This window comes from Tetrao urogallus (genome assembly GCF_951394365.1).
Source record: "Tetrao urogallus genome assembly, chromosome: 6".
In the NCBI taxonomy this organism is placed as follows: domain Eukaryota; kingdom Metazoa; phylum Chordata; class Aves; order Galliformes; family Phasianidae; genus Tetrao; species Tetrao urogallus.
Window position 1 is genome coordinate 49,181,661 of NC_136819.1, and position 20,439 is coordinate 49,202,099.

Genomic DNA, 20,439 nt, shown 5'->3' on the forward strand with positions numbered 1-20,439 from the left:
GTTCAACATTTTATCCTATCTTCATTCTACAGAGCACAGATTTGAAGTTTAGTAAGATAGGCTGAATTTTCCTTCAAGGAATGCTTCCTATTTTTCTTATGAACATTTATTCTTTTCCATATGAGATGAAACCCCTAAAAATCATCATTTGCACATGTTCAACAGAAACAAATAAAACCTCAGCAAGTTTGTTTGCCCTGTTGGTCTGGCCAAGGAGAAGATGAGTCTTCAAAAAGCAAAAAGGCTCTGGGGTGGGAAGTGGAACAAGACAACAAAAACTACCTGAAAAGAAAATGAATTTAAGGTAATGAGTGAAAAACAACTAAAAAGCCAGTGTGATTAGTGGCTTTCATAAAGCAGATCTGTGTTCAAGTGAGAAGAGAAGCTGGTTTCTGGGTTTTATGACAGTTCCAGAGGGAAACAGACACTGAGATGGGACCAAGAACTATGGAATACTCAAATGAGAAAACACAGGAAATACAAGGCAGAAGGAATTGATCTTGTGAAGAAAAGCTTGGAGCTGCACCTGGAAGAAATTCTTTGAGTCATACCATTTCTGTGCCATCCTCAAATACAGATAAAATTCCTCTGCAGAGTCTCATTGTCCCACAGTGAAGAACTACTTGCCGTGACCAGCAGCTACTCCACTAATTTGAGCTGATGAGTTCTGTGCAGTGGCTCTAGATTTTGGTAACCCACAGGTGTACCATAAAGATACCAAGATGATGCCATGGTAGGGGATATTCTATTCCTATTTCTGATTCTAAAACAAAAACATCAAAAGTAAAAAAGAAAAAAAAAAAAAAGAAAAAAGCCAGGATATTTACTGCATGTATATACTGTTTTTAAAACAACATAAGTCTTACAAAACATCATAAATGCACTTCTCTGTGCAACCTATCTTCAGTTCTCTTATATTACTTTATTTTGAAGGAAGGTTTACTTAAATGCCATGTGCTGTTACTGCTGCAGGAATCAGAGCCAAGTTGTGAAAATGAGCTGTGCTTAGAGAAGTGCATGATCTGCAGGGTCAGAGGTCAGAAGGTGCATACAGAAGTATGCAGGAGAAGTCTGATTCCTGCATTAAGGCTTCTGCAGAATTGTTTTCTTCCCTGCCTCTCTCCATGAGGATATCTATATTACTATGGAAGTCATTAGAGCCAAGCTTTTCATATGCAGTGATTAATTATGTTTTGCTCGATATCTGGGTCTCTCACTTGAGGCTGAATTGAAAAGGTGTTGAGCTTCCACCATTGCTTTTCACAGTTTTGAGAGCTATGCTTTGAATAACTAATGTGTTAAATGTACTGAAAAAATGTCTTACTTTGGCAACTAAAAATGAGCAGGAAGTGTTTATTTTAATTTCTTTTGTCCTTCTGTCCTCCAAATCTAAAATGTATGTGTGAGTGCCTTTTGGTACAGAAAGGTTCTGAAAATATGTTCATTTCTATTTTTGTAGCTATTGGATGTTAATGTGAACAGTATGAAACGTCTGAGAGAAAAATTAATAATAGTCCTTAGAAAAGATTGAGAAATTCAGCAGATAAGGGAGAGGAGCCACATGAGTAAACAAAATACTGAAAAGCAGATGTGCCGTGAAAAAGCAGTATGTAATGAGGAGATTGTTGACGGGATTGGAAAGCATAATCAATGAAAGCTGACGTAAGTTTGCAGATAGATCTTACTTCTTGCATTTCACAGTTATTGAGGGCTTGGTTTTTCATTTTTAAGAATAATAGAATAATTGCACAGGTTTTGTGCATACTTTTCTCAAAAACAGGCAAACAAATGTTGAAACAATATGAGAATCCCATTTTTCAAAGGAAAGGAAACAGTGTGCTCTTTTCTAGCTCAGTATGATTGTGTTATTTGAGTGCTCCTGTATCCTAATCTGTTGTTCTGCCTTGATTTTTGTGTTTGTTCATATTCTCAGTATGTGCCTTCTCATATAAAATGTCCTGTGCCAGTCAGATTCCAGTCCTGATAGCAGCTGCCAGATTTTAATGCAACACAAACACTAAATCATCTTATCATTGTCAAAATGACTAGGAACCCATCATGGAGACTAGTATTTTAGAAATGTAAAATAAAAAGGCAGTTCTTGACACAAGAGGTTTATAAATTTAAAACAAGACGCAGCTACATTAGTAAGATAAAAGCAAACCATATAATAATGAAATGTAATTGTCATATCTGCAATAAGAAATAATCGGCACTTTTCTGCATTTATGCAAACATAATTGAGAGCATTGTTGTATCTTTCATGTCAGGCATGCTTGCCACTGCTTTCCAGAACTGCAGTTAAAAGGACACCTATTTATTCTCCTCCTTGTCACTAGAGGCTTTTACCAATAGAAGGCAAAACACAAACCAGTTCTTTGTTTTGTTTCCAGTCCCCAAGTCCTTGCTGCATTCACTGTGTATCACCACCAAAAAACAAACAAACAAATAAATAAATAAAGTATTGGAAAGAGGGAGAATAGATAAAAATCTATCTGATAGTAATGGTGAACATCATTAAATCAGAAAACATAATGCTATTGCGTTATGTAAAAGAGTAGGACACAAAAGAAATGACAAATTTGTTTGAATATGGAAAGGGTAAAGAGGGAAAATCACAGTTTTGAACAAAACGCCTAAGGATTATTACACTTGAAAGAGAAATTGCACATTTGTACAAGTGTTCAACAGACAGCAATATGTAGATGAAATATATAATTTGTTTGTAAAAGATCTGCAAGTGTGAACAACTAGTAGCTAGCATATTTATGGTAGCAGTGAAAAAAGACAAATACAGAAAATGACTATTTTAAGATTGTGAGCACGTGGATCCTTCTCTAGAAGTTCCATAGTTCATGTTAGTTTGGAAAACAGAAAATTTGCTCATTTCTGGTGCAAGGAACACGTAGTGCCCTTGCTGATAGCCAGCTGGACTGGAAGTCCTGAATGTGGAACAACTCTAGACTCAGTTCTGGTTTTTAGCATGACCTGAAGTCACCAAAAAACTCTAAAGCAACAACAAGATCTCAGTATACTCAACAGTACAGAAAAAAACTTCTTGCATGTCAAGGTATTTGTTTTATTTGGTTTGAAAAAAAATAATAAACCACAGAATTCATCAGTTAGATCTGATTCAGGGAGACACAAATCATAGCTGTTTTGTCTAGCCTCAAACATCTTCTTAATCTTCATAGGAACGTAGTTATCTCAGTCGCCAGTGATAACAGCAAGGTTCCTGCTTAATTCATTTATAATTTTAATCTCAAAAAACCATCGGTATCACTATGAATTCTACATTAATATCACAGAATGATAGAATGATTTGGGTTAGAAGGGACCTCAAGGCCCACCCATTTCCAATCTTCTGCCGTGGGCTGGCTGCCCCCCACCAGCTCAGGCATCCCAGGGCCCATCCAGCCTGGCCTTAAGCACCTCCAGGGATGGGGCATCCACAGCTCTCTGGGCCGCAGTGCCAGTGAAATATCTACTAAGTAATAAATCACCCAAAATCTTTCTCCGAAAAAAGCATCTTTATAAAGTTATAGAATTAGTTAGTGCTGATATAGGAACTGAAAGGTAAAAAATTGTGTCTTTTTTCATGTTGGAACAAATGCTTATTGATGGCAAGTTCTTTCCAAATTCAATAATTTTAAATATATAACTGTAGTAACATTATTGAACATTTGTTCTTTATTTGTAAATTCTTTCATTTCAAGCTGAGACATGAAAGAAGAAAGATTTCTTGGAAAATAAGAGCTGAGACATGAATTAAACCAAGGGATGTAGATTGTGATGATATAACATTTGTGAAGAGTTGATATACTGCCAATCTCTATTTCATTTGCTCTCAGTGGTAATCATAGAAAATAAACTTCTGGCTACAAAAAGTAAGGCTTCACCTGGCATATACTTGTTTATTACTCCTACTATAAGTCCCTTCTGGTTTGTGTTTGTTTTGCTTTTCAAATAATTCTTTTTGTGGCACCAGTTGTTACAAAATATTATTATTAGATTTAGAGACAGAGAAATTCTCCTGAAGCAGTTGATATGTCCCCAGCACAGGAGGTGAAAATGCACGGATATAGAGAAGAAACTTTGATAGAACTAAACATTTCTTTATTCAGGATTATAGGATATTGTGTAACAAAATAAAGATTAAATAGACCCTGACAAAATGCAAGGTAAACATAATAAGGCAAATATAACCTAATTTAGATTTCATTTGACATTATCATTAAAAAGAGCAATGAAAACCGTAATTATAAAACAGCCTTACAAAAAAGTAGCAGCAGAGAAACCAATTAGACACAGTAAGAAAAAAAAGAACTATACAGCATACCAATGTTAACAGTGCAGGAGGGGGAATCGAACAAGAAACTGTGAAGTAAGACTACAGTGAACCTAACGTGATTTGTAGTATGATTAGATGTCTATAAAGATAGGAATTCAACCAAAGAAATGTATATAAAATAAAAATAAATGAAGAAAATAAGAAGTGAGTAGAAAAAAGGAGCTGGTTTCTTTGTCAAAAGACAAAGTAAAAATATGGAAGTTTTTGCATGTGACAGGCAACTGATAGCAGTCAATAAATAGCCATACGTGAGTGTGTGTAAATAAGGGCAACAGAAATGTTGGCTGTGAGTTGTGTAACAGAAGCAAACACAGCATCCTTCCACTAAAATGGCACAAAACCAGAGAAGCCACTAGGACTGAAAATAACAGCTTGCTTCTGCAGTTAGCAAAAACATTACAGCTGAGATTAAGACAAAAGCAAAGATGAAATAGCAGGTAGAGTTCTGACAGCAATAATGAGTCCAGGAGGCATGTGGACTGGTTTTCATTTATTTTTTTGCCAGCCACCAACATCTCCCTGAGTTACTGCAAGCACCTAACACCTCAGTTGTGATCAGTTCGTAGCTTTAAAACAACAGACACTTATAAGGATCAGAGCTCTGACTAGAAATGCTAGTTCCAAAAAAAATGCTGGAAAGCAACTTGTGTAAAATTTTCTAAGTTATTAAATATGTCTTTTTTATATTGATGAATGTTTTTCTTCTAATGTCCTCATGCATCTATTTATTTTTTTCTATGTATGTCTTTCCCCTTTGTCTGTTTTCCTGCTCTTCATTCACATCTAGACATGATTTTCTCTTTCTGGATCATCCATACGTGGAAAAGTCTCAAAAAAGAAAACAAAAAAAAAACTGGATTGTGGTTCAATTTTCAATCCCCAATCTCAGGCATTTCATTTTCAATGTCTCACTGTAATTTCAAATTCACTGTACTTAAAAGTAAGCTGTTCATTTTTATATGCATATGTCCCAGAGTAAACTGTATATTTTTCTTTATAAATATCTATTTCAGCCCGAAGAAAGAATCATTTATTCTCCCTATTCAGAAAACAGTAAGAACATTGCACCTTGGTACAGAAACTGTTTCTCTTCTTCGTTTTCTCTGTACACACAGACAGTCCTTTCCCTGAAATAAACTCTCAGATCTAGTTGAGTTTTGAACAGGAAGTAAAATTACTTTTCTAGCCTTGGGAAGGAATAAAAAATGCATTTTAAAGTGTAACATCACTAACACGATTGAAAAAATTTCTGTTTACTGACTGACTGTTAGGAATCTGTGTGTATGTTCTCTGCACCAAATTTGTCATACTACAGGAAAAGAAAATATTACAAGGTGCTGTAAAATATCAACTGATTGATTGTTGTTTTCATGTCAAAACAGGTAAAGAATGTTGGATATATTGGATACAGTGTGATACAACTTCTTGGCTACTGTTGACATCTGTCAGACTGTTAAGCATCTAATCAGAAGGCTTTCTTAACAGCAGTTTGAAAGAAATGTTTTCTAGATGGAAAGATATTAAGGGACCAAAAATGCTGGTTTTGAAAGCGACATCTTGGCTAATCCAATGCAAAAAAGTGCTGCAAGAAGTGATGGTTTCATCAGTCTTCCCAAAAGTGTAGTTAACCTTTCCCTTAAGACATGTAATTGCTTAGATTCTACTTTATTTGGCAAACCGTCATAGTGTCTGATCAACATCACTGTTAAAGAAGATGTCTATACATTCAGGTGAAATTCATCTTCTTTCAATTAAAGTTCTGGCCATCTGCCATAAAGTGGTCCATCTGCCCACTACAGATTTTTGCAGACAGTGGAAAACTGCCCCTGTGATGGAAGCTTTGCCTCTGTCTTCAGAGTGGCCAAGATCTCATGTAATATATCAACAGGAGGGGGAACGACTGTTTATATGGATTGATAGTAATAGGACAAGGGGGAATGGTTTTAAACTAAGACAGGAGAGGTTTAGGTTAGATATTAGGAGGAAATATTTCACACAGGGGTTGGTGACACACTGGAACAGGTTGCCCAAGGAGGCTGTGGATGCCCCATTCCTGGAGGCATTCAAGGCCAGGCTGGATGTGGCTCTGGGCAGCCTGGTCTGGTGGTTGGCGACCCTGCACATAGCAGGGGGTTTGAAACTAGATGATCATTGTGGTCCTTTTCAACATAGGCCATTCTATGACTGTTTGATTCCCAAAGTAGCTGACACAATTCACTGAGTGGTAATTGGGTGATGGATAGCACTGAGACAGTTCTCTGTCAATGGAGAAAATACTGTGAGCATCTTGAGTGTAAGGCAAAGGAATGGGTTTGGATTTAATTCCTGTAAATTACTGCTGTATATTTTAGCTCAGCACACTTTGGCTACTGTTCCAATGAGAAAAAATCACCACAGTAAAAAAAAATATTTTGGCAGTCCATAGCTAACTGTTGACTGCTGCTATTTCCGTGTGTAGTGAAATCTGTTTTGTGCAGAAAAGCTTTCTGGTTTATGTGCTTGTGCCGTCACCTCACAGAGTTCTACAGACATTCATCTGCTGACTTTTGTGGTAGTAGAAATATGGAGATGGTAAAAATCTCATATTAAAAAAAAAAGTCTCATAAAAAAAAAAGTCTCATATTTGTTCAGTATACTGAATCAGCTCAGAGGTAGCAGAAATGAAGCTGGCACATGGGGAGCAGTGCAGCAGTGTACTGTGGGACACTGTAAGGAGCAAGGGGAAAAGAGAAGGATTTCTATGTGTAGCTCCTTGTTGGCACAGCCTATCCTGTCCAGACATACTAACATAGAGAGTGTAAAATTGTTCCTTACTGCTCCAGCTGCATTAATGATGTCTGATAAAGCTGCCCAGGGCCCCATCCATCCTGGCCTTAGGCACCTCCAGGGATGGGACACCCACACACAGCTCTCTGGGCAGCAGTGCCAGGGCTTCACTGCCCTCTGAGTAAAGAATTTCTCCCAAACATCTAATCTACATCTCTGTACACTGATGAGGTCAGCATTTCTGTTACTGTTATTCTGTTCACAAAATATTGCTGCTTTGCCAAGGAGATGGCACTGCCCTGGAATTTGTTGGGGTTTGGGTTTTTTTTCTCTATAGGATTTGAAAAGTATACCCCAAATTATTGTTATGTCTGCTTTCTAGATATGGTTTCTGTGTGACTATTGTTATCCTTGCAGTTTTAGCTACCAGGGACCTTTAGAAGCTATTATACTAACAATTTGCTCTGTGTTTCTCATCACTAACGCAGGTACTCCATCTCCAGATTCCTGCAGTTATGGACAAAAGGTGTTATATTTGTAGGTAAACAAGCACTTGGGAGTTATGAGTAGTCCCAACGAGGCCAGAACTTGAAGGACTCCTGGCTGCTTCAAGGATTTCCAGTCTTTTCAGAGCTGTGCGCATGCTGCTGAAGTTTGAAATACTCCAATTCTATGTTCAGTGTGAAACAGGATGTTTTTATCATGATTCATCTCAGCCTGCTTTATGCAGAAGCTCTGTCCCTGAACATGTTCATTATTCCTGTCCAAGAAGACAAGATTGTTATGTGGTGTCCTGGAAAAAAAAAATATCTCAGATTCTGGAAAAGGATCCATGGAGGTTATTCACTGGGTTCAGCTGTTGCAGTCACTGTCTTTGATGCCCTGATTCCTATAGCAAGTTCCTGAGAAAATTTCTCAGGGTTGCAAAGACATTACCTGTTTCCCAAAGATGACAGACTGATCTCTTTGCAATGATGACTACTGAAGTTCTTTTCTTCTCAATTTCTAATGCAAAGACTTAATATAATAATAAAAAAATTATTCTCAGAAGAAATCCTTAAGATCAACAAAAAAACAATCTCTAATTTTCTGGGACACTTGTAGTGTTTGCAGAAGTTTGGATCAGAGTATTTTGGCCAGCAAACTAGGTAAGAAAAAATGATTTGCACTTTGGTTTCCTCAGGTGGAAGAAGGAGTGAGAAGACAATGATCTGCACAACAATGGGGCTTCTGTTCTGAAATTATTTTATTAATATCAGTATATATTTTGTTCCAGTGGGTTCTGGTTGGATACAATGGACAGACTACACTTTGACAAAAAGGATTCTAATGCTACAAAAATAAAATTATCAGCTTTCCGTTTGGATGGTAGTAGGAAAGATGGGAAGATGGAAATTCATTCTGATTTCAGCCATCCAAGAGGCACCTATGACGTACAGAAGAGTGTGAAGTAGAGTTGATCTAAAAAATAGATTACTTTTATCTAACGGTGCATCCATGTACAAAATGGAAAATAAGTAAGAAGGACAAACTAGAAAAATTGAAGTTTGTTATGGTGATTATAACATATACAGAACTGAGAGAACAAGATTTTTCTAATGTTCTTTCATAAGAAATCAGTTTGAAAGAATACAAGCAGTTAACACAGAAAATAGAAGAAACACGTCACTGTATATCAGAGTACTTATTTACAATGCAGATGAGATCAGATAATTTGACAGTGATGAGTGTACAGATAAAATCTATGAATTCTAGAAATTCTCTAGTCTTAAGTGCTAAAAAATCTGAATATGAGGAGACCTTTCTGCCAGCTACTTAGAGAGGAAGCAGGGAGTCTGCTTTGATGTTCAAAATACTAGAGAAATGTTGAAAAACCTGTAGGCATTTAACTGCCCAGATTATCTCCTGGTCAAAAAAAAAAAAAAAAGCAAACCAAGCATAAGAATTGTTGATGCACTTCTGCCATCCACAATACCCCAGCAAGGGTGAACAGTGGCAAAAGCTGTGCTGGCAAATAAACCCCTTTACAAAATCATAGAATCATTAAAGTTGGAAAAGACTACTAAGACCACTTAGTCCAACCATCAACCCACCACCATGCCCCTGGCACGTCCCTCAGTGCCACTGTTTTCAAAGCAGCAAGTAATGTATCAGTGAAAAAGGAAAGAAACGAGACAAACAGAAAAAGGCATGGAGATAATCTGAGTCAAATGGGCATGGTTTTTCTCAGGTAGCCAAACTTCTGGAGAAATTTGAAGCAGTAGCATCTGCCTCTAACCCCTTTCACCTCAGTGCTGTCTTTTAAACCACCACTCATCCTCTCCCTTTTTCTGTCCTTCATTTCCCCCATTCTAGGTTAAAACTAAAAATCAGCATTAAAGGAAGCAAACTTTTTCAACCTGAGTGACATCATTATCTTCAAGCACCAGTAAGTGGGCTAACTGAAGCTAATGCGTGCTTCTTGGTTTCTCTCACATTTTCAGGCAGTTAATCTTAAATTAGCCCATTATAATCCTAGAGAAAAGGTTTTATAGTTTCTTATTATATTATAGTGATCTCTAGTTGCTGCACGTCAATGTAGACAAACTGGTAAATGATGTCTGGTGGATGTAAGCACCACACCTGAAGCAGAAAATGGGTCCTTTAGGAAGAGCAAAATTTCTTTAAAAGACGATGGCAAGGAACAAGAAATAGCCCATCATAAGGGACATGAGGGACAGCTCAAAGGAAGAACAGAAAGATAGAAAAGAGAGAGGAACAGTCACAGAGCAAAGCATAGAATTTAAACTGCTTGGTGGTGGTGTAAAAATGTTTTTCTTATGTATATTATGAACAACCACACACACGCGCACACACACACACACACACACACACACAAAAAAAAAAAAAAGACTGTCAGCTTTGGGGGCACTTTGTTCTTTTCTTATTTATCACGCTCGCCTCTGAAACAGAACAAGCCTGTACTGCCTTTGCAGGGGTCACCCCCGAAAAAAAGAAAAAAGAGTGTTGCTCTGATGTGCTTTGGGAGAGAAGTCTTCTGAAACCCGGAGCCCAGCACTGGCTCTTAGAGGACAGCGATCCCGAGGTAAGAGGCGTGCTCAAAGTCCTCCCCCCCCAACCCTGCCTCCTGCCGCGCCCCACCACGAACCTCCTCTCGCCCGCGATCGCGACAGGCGAGGTGCGCGCGGTGCCCGCTGCTCTGCACAGCCGGGCCGGCGGTAGCCGGGCAGCGCTCCGCTCTCGCTTTCTCCTCCCGCCCCACCGCACCGCAACTCGCCGGCTCTGCGGGCGGAGGCCGGGGGTGCCTTCTCCTTTTTCTCCTCCTCCTCGCCACCCGGGAGGATCCGCGCGAGCTCCGCGCTCAGCGGTCCCAACATGAGGCTGCGCGCCGCCGGGCTCCTCGGCTGCTGCTGCTGCTGCTGCTGCCTGCTGCCCTTCGTCCTCCCCGCCGCCCCAGGTAACCTGCGGGAGCGACTTGGGAAAGTTGGAGCAGTTGGCCGAGGCCGGGCTGAGAGCTCTGCCTTCCCCAGCGATAGCTCCGGCCGGAGGTGCGGCGATGCGCCGTGCGAGGCGCTCCTGGTGCCATTCGCCTGCAGGGCAGCGGTTAGCGGTGCTGCTTCGTGGTGTGGCTTGATGCTTCTCGATGCAGATAGCTGAGGGAGGGAGAAAAGTGGCTGAGACATCGTTATAATAAACTTGAGTTACTCTTCTGAGATTTAATGTTTTGTTGTTGTTATCAGACGTACGGTGGAAATGAGCTTGAAGTAGTTTTAAATAGATATATATTTTTTTTCCAGATTAAAGACATTTCTGTGTTTCAAGTAGTTCTGAAATAATGCAGCTGTAAGTGGGTGTTGTGTGGTGGCATATGTGTGTCTATTCTGAAAGTTCCCTTTTAAAGTAGTATGAGAGCACTCACACTTTGCTATTGCGTTTTATTCTGTGTTCTTTTGCAGTCAATTCTTTATGTCAATTCTCCTACCTTATAGTTCTCCTACCTTATAGAAACACCCTGTAATGTGCTCCAGGTTCATTAAAAACCTTTATGTTGCAGAAACACATATTTGACAGAAATCAGAATACTACTATGCAGCCTTGAGTTGCTTTTTTTCACTCTGCAGTCAGATTTCTTTTAAAAAATATCAGTAACGTATATAGGACACTTTTTTTTTTTTTTTTTTTTTTTTTTTTTTTTTTTTTTTTACCCTGAGTGCTGATTTTTCTATTTTGGTATTAAAAATCTCTTCTTTTAGGTGTGAGCTGTAAAGCTGGCTGCCACCCAGTGAACGGGTTTTGTGAATTTCCCAGAGAATGCAGGTAAAAAGATCTGTCAGACAGAGCCTTAGCTCAGAAACAGACCTCCTCAATAATTCATTGCTCTTTAAAATAGAAGCTGAAACAGTGTATTCTCTGCAAATATGGTACAGTAATGAGGCAGCACTCTATTACCATGCCATAACTGGAGTGATAGAGCAGAGGTATCTAGATGCCTCTTTAGCCTAATTATCCCAGTATGAAAAGTCTTTATTAAGTTGTTTACATTTATTTATTGTCATTGCATGAACCAGTTTTTTGGGTTTTTTGTTTTTGTTTTTTCATATAAATACTTCTAGTATTGCAGAAGCATTGATGCTATCTTTTTGATCAGGTGCACTGCATGGTCCAATTTTGAATCCAAAAGTTTGTTTATTGCACTCTGAAAAGGGGAACATCCATGTAATTATGTTTATTAAAAATAAACCATGCTTGTGTATTGTCTCCTATCTCTTTCAGGTGTCTGCCTGGTTGGCAGGGTACTCTCTGCAATCAGTGTGTCCCTTTCCCTGGGTGCTTGCATGGCAGCTGTGTCAAACCCTGGCAGTGCATCTGTGAGGAGGGCTGGGTTGGCAGCCTCTGTGACATAGGTTTGCACATCCTTTCTTTTCCTTGAGCAAATGAGGTGAAACAGCCCCATCTGGTGATGGAGACATACAAAAGATCTTATGGATAACTAACTTTAAAAAATGCTAGAGCAAGATAATAAGGAGATTCTGGGCAGCAGCACATAAGAAGCTCTGGCACTGCTGCCCAGAGAGCTGTGGGTGCCCCATCCTTGGAGGTTCACAAGGCTGGGCTGGGTGGGCATCCTGATCTGGTGGGGGGCAGCCAGCACACAGTAAGGGGTTGATACTGGGTGGGCTTTGAGGTCTCTTCCAAAACATTCAGTGTGTTTGGTATTCGGGCATATGTGTGAGTGAGGCATACACTCCTCATTCTATTTTAAATATTTGTAATTGTGAATAATGCTAACAAACAACTACTCATCATTGTCATATTAATCTTTATGATGAAGACACATCTTTTTGTATATATTAGTTAATTTGAAATATTTATATGACACACTACATGTATATATATATAAATATATATATGTAAATTTTTGTATGGGAAAATAAGAGCTTAATACTGAATACTTATTGAAAAAGAAAACCTCATAATCCTTTGTTCCTTAATCCTATGACAGCTCAATGGAATAGCACTGATATAAATCAGAGAAAGGTCTGACCAGGCAAAATGCTGCCTTCCTCCCAGATCCGAGGGATAAACAGAGCACGCTCACTCACCCCATTCCTGTCAGAATGTGCCACATGGCATTAGGAATTTGAGGAGCTGGTCTTTGCTGAGCTAGTTTATGTTGGCTGGTGTTGGCAAATAAGTGTTCAGCCAAAAGATGTGAGAGTGCAGAAACCGCAGGAGCATCCAGGACCGTGCACCAGTTCAGCCTGCAGAGATGCATCTGAAGAAGACAAGTGTCCAAGTCCTTGTTCTTTTTGCTTCTATTCTGGGCTTTCACTGTTACACAGCTTACAATTTATAGAGCATGGCTGTCAATGAATGCCCAAAACAGTATTTAATGATGATGCAATTTGAACTGGATAAAATTTTCAGGATGACTAGAAGAAGATTTCTGGTTGACCACGTACTTGCAGTGACATGGAGCTCCAAAACTAAAGATTTTTGCAAGTAAAGATTATGTTTTCAAGTTGGACACACTTCAAAGAACCACATTAAGGGTCTACCTGAATTTCTTGGCACTTAAATATCATCACAGTTCTGAGTTTTGCAACCTTTTTCAGTTGGTATTTATGATGGAAAATAATTCTTTGGGAATTGTAACCATATATTCGTGGAAAAATAATATTTTAATGAGCATTAATTGTGATGATTCTTCAGTATAAAGTGGATATCCCTTGTTAAGTCCACAAAGTATTACTTCTCTCAACACTCAGAGTTATCTCCATGTTCTTTGCCAATTTGAATTTAGATCCCAATGAAGATGTGCCAAGAATACTCAGCCAAAATGGAATGTCCCTGCAGATGAAAAGATGGTTATATTACATTGAAAGTCTTTCATCTCAATGGATTCACTGAGTAGGTCCATCTCAGTGGGCCTACTCTAAAGCATTCTTTTGCCACAAAAGACCCAGTCTTTTTGCTGCCACTGGAAGGATGTTAAAAATTGTCCTACTGGTCCGTGAATGCACTGTATCCTCAAATGAGATTAGTTGTTCAACCTCTGACACCCTCTGGTGTCCAACACCAATGGTGTTGGTTTCCTGAATGTATAAAGTCATTACAGAGTGTTATAACTTATTAACCACTACCACTAAATGATGCTTGATAAGTTAGGAAAAAGAACAAAACAAATGCTCCCATTCATGTGGGGATCACTGACAAATACATATAACTGTTTTTTTAAATTGTCATAATACAAACACATCACTTTCTTACGTAAAAAGCCACATTCCTTGAATTTTTTTTAATACTGAAATGATGTGATGTCCAGAGGCCACAACTGTTGCATTTTCACATGCGAATGCTTTTAGTTGACATGTTTTAACCAGTGGCAACAAATTTTAGCTTCAGGTGTGTAATGTGATAAGCCTTGTTAAAAAGCTACATTTGTACTGTTTCTGGGGAGACTGACAGAGGACTGTGAGTAACACAGTTTTTGTCATTCCCTTGGCATTCTTCCTTTTTGCTGCTATAGGAAGTGTCATATTTGCCAGGGAATTTTTGGCAAAACCACTGTTTCACTGTTGCCAGCTGTGAGCAATTGTCAACAGAGATGGTAAAACCCACAAATTCATTTGGCCACTGTTAACACCTGAAATATCTGTAAAATATAGATGCAGTCTTAGCAGCTTATTTGCTTGCTAAACACAAGAGAGAATAAGGTATTTTTTGAATGATGGTGTTCTCTTTTTCTGTTTTCTAGGAAATTTAGTGTATAATCTCCTTACTGTGGATCATGTTCCTTTCTGGAACAGTTTTATGTCATCAAGTGGTTTTATATTCACCATGGGCTGGCCGTCTGGTTCTCAGTTCAGATGAAGAATGACCTACCTTATAATTCACAGGCATGCAAATTATAGATTGAGTTCACTGTAAACATGTAGGCCAGTATTTTTGGTGTCATTTATGACTATTATTACAGTCACATGCCTATGCATGTCACTTAAGGAAAAAAATCTGTGAGCTGGTCAAAGTGTTAATATTGCTAACTTACCTCTTTGCTAATGCCTATGATAGACATGCAAGAGACAAACTCTGCTGCACTGTGAACCATGGAATCACAAAACATACTGAATTAGAAGGGACCCACAGCGATCATCCAGTCCAACTTCTGGCTGCACACAGGGCCACCCAAAAAGCAAAGCCTAAGTCTGAGAATGTTATCCAAACATTTCCTCAACCCGAGCAGCTCAGGGCTGTGACACTGCCCCAACAGATCCTGTTCCATGCCCACTGCCCTCTGGTGCAGAATCTCTTCCAACCTGAAATCCAATCGCTGTGATGCTTTCCTGAGAAAAACACTGAATGATCACTTCATGCACTGCAGCCTGACAGCTTAGTTTTACAAAAGGATTAATTAATTTGTTGGTAATGTGATTGCAGCTATTCATAATACATTTGTAAATATACAATCTTTTTTTCAATTTTCATCTGAGACTCAGCTACCACTTGAAGCAATTAAATTATTTGGATTTTGGTCTTCTGAGAGGAAAACTAAAGAGAATAGAAGATATGGAGTATTTGGTTTATCTGTGTGCTTACATTTTAAAAGGATATGATACTCTAAATTGTGTTTTAAATTGTGTTGAAAAACCAAATTCCTTACGTAAATTACTAGTAGCAATGTACATATTCATATATGTATATACCAATTAGTACATATGCCTATCCACATATACATTTCAGAAGTTTTCTCACTCATACATCAGAGTTCATATTTTTTTAGCTGCCTTTAAAGCCTGCCAAAATAGGTGGCAAACAACACCATTCCAGAAAGCATTCAAGTTTATTTATTCAAGTCCTTGTGAAAATTGGATCTTAAAGCATGTGCAAAGTGCTTTTCTTGTAATAAGAACAGGCAAACACATTAGAAAATAGAGCCTTTTATCCAGGGAAGATTATATTTAAAAGCTAAGGCTACTGAAGTGTTTTGCCATGGATAAAATTTAGCAGTACCTCGTGATATTAACTAACTTTCCCATTATGTTGTGGGAAGTGAAAAATAAATGCTCTTAAATCCTTTTTATTTTCTATATTAGGAAAAATTTATTCTCTGAAAGAGTGATGATGCATTGGCACAGGCTGCCCAGAGAAGTGGTGGAGTCACCATCCCTGGAGGTGTTCCAGAACCATAGAGATGTGGCACTGGCGGACGTGGTTTAGAGGGCTAATGGTCAAAGTAGCTGATCTTAGAGCTGATCTTTTCCAACCTTTATCATTCACTGATTCTTAGTGTACATATGGACATGAATATGTGAGGCATCAGATGCCTTGTAGCCAGCTCTTCACTGCGGCTGCTCCATTAGATGGATAAAATACACACTTGTTTGTATATTTAATTTTAGTTATTTGTAAAAATTGGTAGTAGTTCAGTTGGGAAATCCCTTAGCAGGGAAGCTCTTAAAAAAAAAGAGATGTGTAACTTTTGGTCAAATAGGTCAGCTGTCTCTTCTGGTGCAGCTCTGTAAGGGTTAGATGTAACACAGATGATGAAATCTTAAGAGGGTCTTTATAACCTGCCAATCTGTTATTATGAAATGTTTGTTCACGAACACAAAATGATAGACTTTTGGTTAGAGAGCATGAGGAGTTCCTAATTCTTATTTTCTTTATCAGAATTCTGCTCATGGAGATGCCAAGGCCGGGAAAGGATGACTAAGCTACTTCGAACTTATTTCTTACCTACTAATATTTTATTGATATTATTAGTTATTTATGTACTGGAACAGTTCAAAATCATTTCAAAAGTGACAGCTAGGAAAAGAAATGAGCTCAAAGTGCTTGCAACAATTGAACAATCTGTTCTTCATGTTAAAAGGGAGGAATAAATCAGGACTTGTAAAATGTAGGATGAATGGCCATTAAAGCTATGTTTTATTTAAAGCACTGTTTACTATTTGCTGATTCTTTCTCCTGAGTTTAATTGAACTTTTCTCATAAGTTTAATTGAGCCCTGCTTTGCTCTTCTGCTGACTCTTTAGCATTCATTTCATTGAACAGTGTTTTAATAATTTTTTTAAAAAATGTTTTGTTTTTTTAAACAGATATTCAGCCATGCTCTGCAAAGCCCTGCACCAATAACTCAACATGCATAGAGACTGGTGATGGAGGATATATTTGTCTGTGTGCCCAGGGATTTACAGGAAAAAACTGCCATCTCAGGAAAGGACCTTGTATTATTAATGGGTAAATAATGGTTTCTGATGTGAATTTAAAATCTATACTCCTGACCATTCTTCAGATTTCTTTGCTAAGATGCAGCATCTCTATGCTAAAGTATATAATTCTTCTACTAGGATTGTAAATCTATTCAAGGAGACTATTAATACAATATTCACTTAAACATATTTAATGTTAGGTAAATGAAGCTCAGTAATAAATGAAGAATAGATTTTCAAAACATTGCATGCATTTTCTAAATACTTTTTATATTTTCTACTTCTGAAAAAGTATAAAAAATTATTTCACATGAAAAATCAGAAAAAAATCATTTTACATTTGCTTTCTCCAGTAATTTCTTCCCATCTTCCTAGAAATCCCTTGCATTTCCTTCAATCTGATCTGCCCATGAGGTTTGAATCTTCTTCATACTGATATATCCAAGTTTGTTTGATTTTCCATGAGATCTGTAAAGCCAAGAGAGGGTGCTAGGCTCTCCAAGACAGACTATAACCATTCAGTTACTCAAGGACTGTGCAGCTCCAGCTTCCATAATTTCCTTAAAACACACACAGTAGCTAGTGACTGTGGCTAATTTCCTTGATTGCATTATCTCGTACTGTTATAGGCTTTCCCAGTTGGCAAAGTCCAGGGACAACTCCTTTCCTAATTCAGCTTCCAAATTTCTAGTTTGTTCTCTCAATAGCACTTTTTGCAGCCAACAGCTATAGTGAGAGCATGAGTGAAAGTGAACAGCTAATGTGAGAGCACAGAGCTGTTTGTTTTATGTGAAAGTATTAAAAAAAAAAACAAAAACAGACATGACTTCTCTACAGTAGTCACCTAATGGCCACCAAGGGTTTCAGTCTTCAGTAAGGCTAACAGCTGAGGGCACTCAGTGTGATGTCTACTCCCAGAGCAACAACTGCACATTTGAGAAGCTCAGCCTCATCCCATTTATGGTTGGGGCCATTTGTAAAACTGAGCTTATTTTCCTTTTGCAAGTCACCTCACTCAGGCTCTTAAAGAACTGTGTCTCCACTATGGAAATCCATGGTGGAACATTGCTACCAACTACTACATATGTGAAATCTCAGTGTTCATGAAGCTGCAGTGGTTTGGTACCTGTAAGGCTTTCTACTTGCAAGGTAACACTGAAGTACTGCTTGTCAATACTGAAGTACTCAATAGTCAATATTCAATTGACTGTTGTCAAATAGGCTTATTGTAATCTTTGGGAAGTGTTATGTTGTATTTTTCATGCCTGAAATCCATTTTTAGAAGGTAAATTTTAAAAGCTTTGTTCATATACTGTTCATCACTGCCGTGAAAATAATTTTGAGATTTATTTGCAAACCCTGGGCCCCTTTTCTGCCAACAAGATGGGTTAAAGCACCACATCTACTTTCTACGGCTCCACTGAATTTGATAACATTTTTTTGTCAGTAGGTGTCTCTGTCTTTTTAGCCTTGTGCTTGGTAAGGCACAGCTACATTTCAAAGGAAAAAAAAAAAAAAAAAAAAAAAAGATTACTTCAAAGAATTTATACCATTTAAAGCATAGTAACAGACTATTACTAATTAAATTCTGAAAGAGTTTGAAGAAATGAAGAAATGCTTGGTTTCCTCTGCTCTTGTTCTCACATGACAGCTTCCTTTGCTACTGCTGAAACCATCACATTTTTTATTATAGTTTGTGTTACTTTTTCAAAAATTTTGTCTCAACAGCTGTTAGTAGAAACTGTACCTATTCACCTCTAGCTTTTTTGTCATGGAGCACAATAGAAGCAGAATAAAAACAATCACTGTGCTGCCATTAAAGTGTTTTGCTTTGCCAATACAATGCACAGATTATATGCAATCAGGTGGAGAAAGCCTTTCTGCTAGTCTGTTTGTTCAGCCTTGTCTAGATAGTTACTCAGCTAAGTAGCTCTAAGCTTATGAAAACATTGGGAAGCTTAATTTGGATAAATGTTTGGAATAAATTAAAATCCATTCACAACTCTTCAGGTTGGATTTATATAGTGCTGTATTAATTCTGCCTGAGAGGTCAGCAGAAGATACTACAATCTGCATTGACAGAGCTGTTTAAGAACTCATTTTTGATTCAATTTCATTGACTTCAGTGAATTTACATTAGGATTTGGCTCTTCTGAAGAGAACCAGCTTCTCTTATTACACAAAGTGTTTCCTAATAGCTTCTTTCTTTAGAATTTTATTGAGTTCTATATATGTATGTGTTTGTTCTCTCTTCCAGCTCTCCCTGCCAGAATGGAGGAACATGCATTGATGACAATGGTTTTGCACCCCATGCTTCCTGTTTGTGCCCTTCTGGTTTTGCTGGCAACTTCTGTGAAATAGATAGGGATGACTGTGAATCCAACCCATGTGAAAATGGAGGAACATGTACAGATATTGGTGCAGGTTTCAGCTGTTTATGTCCCCATGGTTATACAGGAAAACTCTGCAGCAGCCGTGTCACATTCTGTGCAAGTGACCCATGTGTGAATGGAGGAACATGCAAAGAACATCCACAGGGAGGATTCAAATGCATCTGTAAGCCAGAATTTGTTGGTGCCACCTGCAAATATGCCAGCAAAAATACAAGCCTTTCTGCAGTGAATATTGGCACAAAGAACATGCAGAATTACAAGCTTCCACCAAAAGCTCATCACAGATCAGTGCATCAAGAACATGAAATCCTGAAAATAACAGTGAAAGAAACAATCCAAAATGCAGATCCCTTGCTCAGTAAAAGCCAAGTGATATGTTTTGTTGTACTGGGATTACTTACATGTCTTGTAGTTTTGGGTACAACTGGGATTGTATTTTTTTCAAAATGTGAAATGTGGTTGGCTAATGCCAAATATAGTCATCTCCTGCGCAAGAAAAAGAACTTTCTTCTGAAGTCTAGTAATGGAGAAAACCTTTCTGTTAATATTATTTTCCCAGAGAAAATCAAATTGACGAATTACACCAAGAACTACACTGCCATCTAGCCCTTGGAAAGCTTGCTACCAAATTGAAACATTTCATAACTATATGTAAAATAAATTGAACTTATTACCTGTGGTTGGCCTCAGGATCTGTGGGTGCATTTGCTGTAGCTTGTGCTGGATGGTAATGAAGACAAATGTAACATATCTGTATTGCAAAGGATTTTTCATTCCCCAAAGTAAATCTAAAAAAAAAAAAAAAAAAAAAAAAAAAAAGCACTAAAAACCAGGGAATCTTCAAGGCAGCTATTTTTTGTAAAATAAAAGGTAAAATTTACCACTGGAAGTGCTCTGCAGCTTTCTTGACTAGTGCATAGTTTATTTGACAAATATGGTACCTGTAAATTACTCAGTGATGTGTTTTTTGTTGTTTTGATTTGTTGTTTTTTTTTTCTAATAAACAACATATAAGGGCTATACTCGTTTAATTTTTTATTTGTAAATGTTATATTTCAACCAATTCATCATAAATGTCCCCTACCTAATCCTTCTATCTGTGATAAATATGTTAGCAATTGGTATCAGCAGGAGCAAACTCACAATGATGTCTCACCTATCCAGTTAGTTTTGCTGATTATACAACTTCTAAAATTTGTTACTCTTTCTTTGGAAT

General features: G+C 37.9%; 1 protein-coding gene across 1 annotated transcript; it reads left to right on the forward strand.

Annotated features, from left to right (window-relative positions):
* Positions 1-10,492: 10,492 nt before the first annotated feature.
* DLK1 (delta like non-canonical Notch ligand 1) lies at positions 10,493-19,829 on the forward strand (the record flags this gene model as incomplete). Its single annotated transcript, XM_079536625.1, has 5 exons — positions 10,493-10,574; positions 11,371-11,434; positions 11,891-12,021; positions 16,717-16,858; positions 19,088-19,829. 5 exons carry the CDS (start codon positions 10,493-10,495, stop codon positions 19,827-19,829), a joined length of 1,161 nt encoding a protein of 386 aa, XP_079392751.1.
* Positions 19,830-20,439: the final 610 nt, after the last annotated feature.